We start from the raw sequence: 8,703 nt of genomic DNA, 5'->3' as shown, positions 1-8,703 counted from the left end.
CAGCAGCCACCTCTGGGCTCGGGGAAGCGCAGGAGGCTCTCGCCGTGCCCCTTGTGCAGCTGGGCCGGGTGCCCGTGCACGGCCCCGGCCTCGCGTGGTGCCCCTGCCCCGCTCAGCTTCCTGTGGTCGGCAAAGGCGCCGAGGCCGCGCTCGCTGCCCCTGGCTGGCACTGCTGAAGGCAGGGACGAGCCCCGGGCCCGGGCAGTGCCCTGAGGGACAGCCCTGCTCCTCGGCCTCCCGCCGCACGCGGAGCCGCTGCCCACAAGGCCCCGGCACGTCCCTGGGGCCGATTGCTCGTGGCCTGGGCGGCGCAGCCTGCAAACCCAGGGCTCTGCAGCCTGGGGCTGGGGCTGCCCTGTGCCAGCGTGGCCAAAGCCTCTCAGGGCTCTGGGCACAGCAGGGGCCACAAGGCCACGATCCAGGGGCTGCTCCGAGCCAGTTCCTGGCTGCTCCACTGCTCGTGGGGTGCCGGGGGTGGCCCTTTGTGACATCAAGGCCGTTTGTGACCTTGATGTCATGGCCCTTTGTGACGTGGGACATGGTGGTGGCCAGAGACCATTGTGACATCAGAGAGCCCCACCCTTCACTGGGGGTATATAAGGGGCGCAGAGCCCTGGAGTGCTCAGTCCCAGGAGCGCCGCTCTGTGAGGAGGAGGAGGAAGCAGCTCCCAGGATCTGTCTGCGCTGGACGCCGCTAGAGACAGACAGCGACAGTGACAAGGACAAAGGTAGCTCCAAGCCCAGGTGTCCCAGTTCCTTGCCCAGCTGGCTGGAAGCCCCCAGCAGGCAGCGGTCAGGGGCAGTGTCAGGTGAGTCCTGCCAGTGTCACAGACTGAGGAGGAGGAGAGGCCCTTTGCCGAAATGGACCGTGAGCTTACCTGCTGGGAAGGCCGTGATGAGGAGGAGCTTTTCCCATTGGAAGGCCACAGCAAAGAGGAGCTTTCTCAATGGGAAGATGTGATTGTGACTGAGGCATGCAAACAGCACGTTGTGACAGCCCAAAAACTTTGCCGGTGGGAGGCCAGGAGGAGCCAAGAGCTGCACCAATTGGAGCTGTGTGTGCGAGTTCAAGAGATTTGCCAGTGCCCCGATGAGACCCATGAAGAGCTGCACAAACGCAAAGAAAGTGTCAGAATCCAGGAGCTGTACGAATGGGAAGAAGATGGACAGATAGTCCAAGAGGTTCACGAGTGGGAAGACAGTGACAGCGTGGAGTTAGCCCGATGGGACAGCGATGACAGTGAGGTCATGGGGGAGGACCGTGAAGTCGAGAGTGACGATGACATCCGCACGGAGCCCTTTCCCTCAGAGGAGGACGAGTGGGACGAGGTGAGCGTCCTGGAGCTGCCACCGGAAGCAAACAAAGCAGCGAGCCAGTTGAGAGATTTTGTGGCAGAGGGGCTCCCAGTGCCTGTCCCTCGAGAGGCCTGGGTTGAGGAGCAGGAAGCGGAGCCGTGCAGCCCAGGGCCGCTCCGTGCCTCGTCTGCCTCACTGCAAGGCCAAGCCCCCGTGGGACACGCGGCTTCTCCCGCCCAGCCCCTCCATGGGCAGCCGTGTGCCCCCAGCAAACGTCCCTCCCGCTTCAGGCGGGCGCTGAGGGCGCTGCGGGGGCTATTCTGCTGTCCCTGCCTGAGGCCACTGCCGAGGACTGAGGGAGATGAGGAGCAGCTCCATGCAGCAGGAGGCTCAGCCCTGGGGGCTCTGTGGCTCTGCCCTCCTGTCCAGGCACACAAAGCAGCTCGGATGGAGTCTCTGGCTGTGCTTTCCCTGCCCGGCTTGGCTCCCCCAGGCTGGGGCTGAAACGGGACAGCCCCGCTCCCACCGGTCCCGCTGCTCTGGTGTCGCAGCAGCAGCTGCTCGGGGCTGCGCTGGGGGATGGAGAAGAAAGCAAGGACGAAGACGATGAAGCATATGAAGACGACAATGACTGCAAAGCAGATGAAGACGAAGACAATGGAGAAGACAAAGACAAAGGCGAAGAAAATGACGACAAAGCAGATGAAGACGAACACGAGGAATATGAAGATTAAGAATATGGAGAAGACAAAAAAGAAGAATTTCAAAATACATATCAGAAGAGTAGCTATTTGGACTTAAAAATAGAAGAATAGTCATGAGAATTAAGAATTCGTCAAAGAGAAGAATTGGAATTTGAATAGGCATGGAAAGAGGAATAGGAATTGGCATAGGAATAGGAATAGGAATAGGAATAGGAATTAGAAACACATAGAAGTGTTGTCTGGTAACCTGGTTCAAGTCCAGCACGGTGGTCCTATCCCTGGGTCACTCGGTCCATCAGCTCCAGGACACCAATGTGGTGGACAGCAAATGGCGTTTATTGAGGAGTTACAGGGGGTTTTAAGGACAGGGGTCCTTGGGTCATTTCCTCTAGCTCACATCCGGCAAGGGGTGGCCAGGTACAGAGCTGAGGTCAGACCACAAGGTGGAGGTGAAGGGGGTCCCTGGCTGCCCGTACATCCCGAGAATCTTCCGTTCGCAATATCCCTATCTCTCTACATTTCCCCCCTCCCTCATGATTAGTAAAAATCATATAAGGATTACCTAATATGGACATTCTAAAATTTTATGGGTTAGTAAGGTTAGTATAAAATTGTAAATTTGTTAGTAACGAGCACACTTTAAAGCTGTTGTCGGCGTTCGACGAACATAATGTTAACTGCTTCTAAACGCTTTTTGACAAATAGTACTAATTTGTTAAATATACAAGGCCCGAAGATTAGTGTTAGTAGGATTATAATGACCGGGCCGATTAATGTAGAAATCAGGGTGGTGAGCCATGGGGACTGGTTGAACCACGATTCGAACCAGCCCTGTTTAGCTTCTCTGTCTATTTTTCTCTGGTTCAGTCGTTCCCTCAGCTCGGCCATGGAGTTTCTAACAACTCCCGTGTGGTCTGCATGGAAGCAGCATTCCTCCCTCAGGGCGGCACATAGGCCCCCCTGCTGCATGAACAAAAGGTCCAGTCCTCGCCTGTTTTGGAGGACGACTTCTGAGAGTGAGGAAAGGGATGTTTCCAGGGATGAAATGGATTTCTCGATCTTTTGCAAGTCTTCGTCGACTGTCATTTGAAGTTGGGTCAGTCCTTGATGCTGAGTTGCCAGGGACGAGACACCTGTGGCAGCGCCGGTAACTCCTAAGCCGAGGAGCATCGCGATGGTGATGCCTGTTATTACTTCCCGCTTGTGGAGCTGGCCTGGTTCCTCGAGCAGGTGGTACACCTCATCGTCCTGGCGGTACTGGACTCTGGGAACAATGAGAACTTGGACACAAAAGGTTAACATGCTTAGGAATGGGTTGGAAAGGGTGGGTTTGGTTAGGAGATTGCATGGGGAGGAGGTAGACTTTAGCATTTGTGTTTTGTGTTAGGAGCTATGGTTAGCTGTGATCTTTCTTTGAGTTTACACAGTGAAAGAGCATGCCATCACACTGGTTATTGCAGTGCGAACAGCTGCTTGAATGGGAGCAAGGTGTTCTTCCTTTGCAACATGTCTGATCATGGTTGCGATATTAGACCCAGGTGGCAGTGACCTTAAAATGTCTCTGGTGGCTGAATTACACTGCTGGCGCAGGCAGTCTGCTAGCACGGGTCCTTTTGCTTCTGAGGGCAATGTTGAGCAGTCTAATGCTGCCTGGAGGCGGTCTACAAACTGAGTGAAGCTTTCACTCTCACTCTGCTTTATAGTGGACCATGGCGATGGTCTAGCTATTGCTTTAGAGGCAGTACGTATGGCTTCTCGGGCAGCACGGGTGGTAGTCATAACCTCATGGGCTCGCAGTCCCTCTGCCTGTGCCTGTGGGGTAAGCATGGCTGGATCTCTGCCCATCAGCCTCTGTATGCTGGAGCCATGCAGAGGATGGTTTTCCCCAGTTACCAAGGCTAGCTGCTTGGCACAATTGTCTTCCCATTCTTGCTTAAAAACGATCATCCCTGCCCCATCAAAAATTAGTCTGCAAGTTTGTTTGATATCAAAGGGAAGCATATCATCGCCTCCAAAAATGCTGTCAATAAGTGTAGAAACCATGGCAGAATTGATTCCTTTGTCGGCAACCGCTTTTAAAATAGCCTGCACATCCTTCGGGTTTACCGGGGAATACGTTCTCTGGTTTCCGCCGGCACCCCCCACTCTGACCGGGAATACTAACTTGGCAGACGGGGCCCACTCTGCGCATGCTATTTTTATTTTACGCCAGTCTGTAAGGGGGGTTCAATTTGTGTCTGATGTCCCCCTAACCCATGCCGGAGGGTTGTGGTTAGTTGCCCTGTAAGCCGCGGCACCCTTCTTGTAAACCTCCCAGCCGGTATCCAATTCAGTGTCTGACCACCCCTCTGACCGGCTGTCCCAGCTCCGGTCAGAGTCAGAGCCGGAAGTCGACTGACTGGACGTTTCCGGGCTGCTCAGTCTTTTTCTCAGGCTCCGCCCCGCCCTGTTCCCCGGGGGCCGGGCCGTTCCCTTCCCCGGTGCTTCCCCCACCTCCTGCTGGGGGAGGTCCTTGCCTTATAAGGATCTAATTTGCAAAGAGCTCTGTGATTGGTCTGACGCTCGTTCCCGGGGGACGTCCCTCTGCCCCGCTCCCCCGCTTGCGCCGTTCGGAACGCCCGTGGCTTCCCCGCCTCCCGCATCATTGCGCAATGCTCGACCACGCAGCTTGGCGCCATTTTCAAAACCGTATGGAGGCGGCTCGGTCTTTTCCGCCGCCTGTATCTCCGATATAATGGCTGCATTTCGCGCCTCGTCTGCTAATCCTTGCCACAACTCCCGCGCGCTCCGGCCCCCTTCTCCCGGTGAAGGTGGGTCTCGACCCGGGGGCTGCAAGGGGGGGTCCGGGGTTCCCGCGCGCACCCGCTCGCCCGATTCAAACCCCTCCGCGGTTTGTGTCGCCGCCCCAATCCCCGTTTGTGGCGCGGCAAACAGACATGCTCGGGCAGCTTGCCAGGCTTGCTGTTCCTGCCGGGCGGTTTGCAGCGCCCACATTACTTTTCCCCACGCTTTAAGCGCTTTTCCTGACCCTGAGGTCATGGTGTTTTCCGCCAAAGCCTTTGTGCATTTATCCCAAATCTCTGGATGGAGAATGTCTACCGGGCCGTCTATAGCCCCAAGCTTAATAAGTCTCGGCACTGCAAGACAGAAATCCTTAAGCTTACAATTCAGACCCCACTGCGCGTGGATCTCACTTACGACCTTCGCGACTTGTTCCATATTCCTCGCTGGTCCGGGGACGTCTCCCCCACTGCACTTGCCAGCGGTGCAGTCGCTGGATCTTGGGCAGGCGAACCCCGAAATCCGGGCGATCGGTTCCCGACGTATTCCCGAGGTTTCGGCACCAGTTGTTGTCTGGTAGCCTGGTTCAAGTCCAGCACGGTGGCCCTATCCCTGGGTCACTCGGTCCATCAGCTCCAGGACACCAATGTGGTGGACAGCAAATGGCGTTTATTGAGGGGTTACAGGGGGTTTTAAGGACAGGGGTCCTTGGGTCATTTCCTCTAGCTCACATCCGGCAAGGGGTGGCCAGGTACAGAGCTGAGGTCAGACCACAAGGTGGAGGTGAAGGGGGTCCCTGGCTGCCCGTACATCCCGAGAATCTTCCGTTCGCAATATCCATATCTCTCTACATTGAAGAAAGGGAGTAGAAAAGTTAGAATATAAAATAATGAGAAGTAGTTAGAATAGCAAGGATGAGGATTTAGAAATGACAATAAGAAGAATTTTAGAATACAGAATTGAAAATAAAATTGAATGGATAAAAAAAAGCTCGCAAATTTGTTTTCCTTGCATATTGTGTATTTGTATTACAATATATGATACAAAAAAATGAAGATACAGTATCTTTTAAATATGCTACACTGTTGGGGAAGGTAGAACAGGAAAGCCCTAGTTACTGAATTCCCATAAACACAATAGGATGGCTCCCTGAAGCTAATCTACTCTTAATTAAACAATGCTGTTGGCCAGAGGGCAAGGCCAGAAGACACAAAAGACTGGCCAGCACCCAAAGATTTGATCTTAGAGTTTACAATGTCACACACTATGCTAATATAAGGATTCCTATAGGTTGCCTGTAAATGCTATACAATTAGTATTTTGTATTAGATTGGTTTATGGAGATCAGAATATTCATGATGGAAAAGGATTTATTGCATTACAAATGGGAAGTCGGCCACTTTACTCTTTACTCTTCTTCCTCTTCTTCCTCTTCTTCTCTTCTTCCTCTCTTTGCTCTTCGCACTTCTTTCCTTTTCCCACTTCTCCTCTCCTCTCCCTCTTCCTTTACTCCAATACCCTTTTATCCCATTACTCTCTCTCCCTCCCCCTGCTCCTCTCTTCTTCTTCCACTCTTTACCTTCTTTCATCTCTCTCTCTCTACCCTCCCCCTTCTCTCTTTCTTTCCCCCTTTTATCTCTTTAATCTGCATGTGCCTGTGCCGGGCAGCTCCTTGCAGACTCTCTCCTAAAAAACTGAAACTGTAGCTTTTAGCATTTACGGAGCGCCTGAGTCTTGTTCCACACTCTTCACCCTGATCCAAAGAATCCAGGATTCTCCCGCAATACACAATAATTTCCCAACCACATCAATACTCCTGGCACCCTATGCCAGGCCCTGCCAACCCTCCCAGGGAACAATTCCTTCCCAAAACCCCTCAGAGCTGATTCCCTGGAGCCAGGCTGGCTGTGTTCTCAGCAGCCCTGCCTGCCCGGAGCACCCTGTGCAGGCCGCAACGTGGGCTTGCCCCGGTGCAGCCCCAGCTGAGGCAGCAGCAGCAGCTCTGTGCTGTTCCTGCCACATCCCTGTGGCAGCAGCTGCACGGGGCTGTGCGGCCAAAGAGCCAGAGCAGCGCACACAGCACTGCACAGCACCGCAGCTCTGGGGCTGGGCTGATCCTGCTGCTGCGTGAGAAAATGAAAAAACTACATAGAGATAGAATAATAAGAATAGGAAGTCTAAAGTACATATTAGAAGACAAGAAGAAAAAGAGTAGTAAGGAAAAGGAGAGAGAAAGTTAAAGTAACAATTGAAGTATACACAAAAGATAACATTTAATTAATAATGTAGGGCCAGCCCCAGTGTGTGAAACCTGGAACAGGGACAGCACCCAGGGAGCGGCTGGAGCTGGCCCAGGAAGGATTTAGGGTGGATTTTAGAGCAAGGATTCTTCCCGCAGAGGGTGCAGTGCACTGCCCAGGCTCCCCAGGGATGGGCACGGCCCCGAGGCTGCCGGAGCTGCAGGAGCGTTTGGAGCCTCGGCAGCGCCCTGCTGGCAGCAGGGACCGAGCCCCAGGCCCCGGGCTCTGTCCCCGCGGCGCCGCAGAGCCCAGGGGACACCTGCCAGAGCGGCTGCCATGCTGGGCCATGTGCCCGAGGCGGATGCAGCAGCCACCTCTGGGCTCGGGGAAGCGCAGGAGGCTCTCGCCGTGCCCCTTGTGCAGCTGGGCCGGGTGCCCGTGCACGGCCCCGGCCTCGCGTGGTGCCCCTGCCCCGCTCAGCTTCCTGTGGCCGGCAAAGGCGCCGAGGCCGCGCTCGCTGCCCCTGGCTGGCACTGCTGAAGGCAGGGACGAGCCTCGGGCCCGGGCAGTGCCCTGAGGGACAGCCCTGCTCCTCGGCCTCCCGCCGCACGCGGAGCCGCTGCCCACAAGGCCCCGGCACGTCCCTGGGGCCGATTGCTCGTGGCCTGGGCGGCGCAGCCTGCAAACCCAGGGCTCTGCAGCCTGGGGCTGGGGCTGCCCTGTGCCAGCGTGGCCAAAGCCTCTCAGGGCTCTGGGCACAGCAGGGGCCACAAGGCCACGAGTCCAGGGGCTGCTCCGAGCCAGTTCCTGGCTGCTCCACTGCTCGTGGGGTGCCGGGGGTGGCCCTTTGTGACATCAAGGCCGTTTGTGACCTTGATGTCATGGCCCTTTGTGACGTGGGACATGGTGGTGGCCAGAGACCATTGTGACATCAGAGAGCCCCACCCTTCACTGGGGGTATATAAGGGGCGCAGAGCCCTGGAGTGCTCAGTCCCAGGAGCGCCGCTCTGTGAGGAGGAGGAGGAAGCAGCTCCCAGGATCTGTCTGCGCTGGACGCCGCTAGAGACAGACAGCGACAGTGACAAGGACAAAGGTAGCTCCAAGCCCAGGTGTCCCAGTTCCTTGCCCAGCTGGCTGGAAGCCCCCAGCAGGCAGCTGGTCAGGGGCAGTGTCAGGTGAGTCCTGCCAGTGTCACAGACTGAGGAGGAGGAGAGGCCCTTTGCCGAAATGGACCGTGAGCTTACCTGCTGGGAAGGCCGTGATGAGGAGGAGCTTTTCCCATTGGAAGGCCACAGCAAAGAGGAGCTTTCTCAATGGGAAGATGTGATTGTGACTGAGGCATGCAAACAGCACGTTGTGACAGCCCAAAAAAATTTGCCGGTGGGAGGCCAGGAGGAGCCAAGAGCTGCACCAATTGGAGCTGTGTGTGCGAGTTCAAGAGATTTGCCAGTGCCCCGATGAGACCCATGAAGAGCTGCACAAACGCAAAGAAAGTGTCAGAATCCAGGAGCTGTACGAATGGGATGAAGATGGACAGATACTCCAAGAGGTTCACGAGTGGGAAGACAGTGACAGCGTGGAGTTAGCCCGATGGGACAGCGATGACAGTGAGGTCATGGGGGAGGAGGACGAGTGGGACGAGGTGAGCGTCCTGGAGCTGCCACCGGAAGCAAACAAAGCAG

At 55.6% G+C, this 8,703-nt stretch overlaps 1 protein-coding gene across 2 annotated transcripts; it reads left to right on the top strand.

The window, feature by feature from the left end:
• Positions 1 to 310: 310 nt before the first annotated feature.
• LOC130248626 (uncharacterized) lies at positions 311 to 5,776 on the top strand. Of its 2 annotated transcripts, none has more exons than XM_056482508.1 (2): positions 311 to 2,226; positions 5,633 to 5,776. In XM_056482508.1, the coding sequence occupies exon 1, from the start codon at positions 862 to 864 to the stop codon at positions 1,798 to 1,800; it is 939 nt and encodes a 312-aa protein (XP_056338483.1). In that variant the 5' UTR covers positions 311 to 861; the 3' UTR covers positions 1,801 to 2,226; positions 5,633 to 5,776. The 2 variants fall into 2 exon arrangements, with proteins under 2 accessions (XP_056338483.1, XP_056338484.1); XM_056482509.1 differs by having other exon boundaries at positions 625 to 2,247; positions 5,633 to 5,762.
• Positions 5,777 to 8,703: the final 2,927 nt, after the last annotated feature.

This window comes from Oenanthe melanoleuca, chromosome 1A, assembly GCF_029582105.1.
Source record: "Oenanthe melanoleuca isolate GR-GAL-2019-014 chromosome 1A, OMel1.0, whole genome shotgun sequence".
Classification (NCBI taxonomy): Eukaryota; Metazoa; Chordata; class Aves; order Passeriformes; family Muscicapidae; genus Oenanthe; species Oenanthe melanoleuca.
The sequence above is the reverse complement of the archived record's forward strand: the minus strand, read 5'-3'. Positions and strand labels throughout refer to the sequence as shown.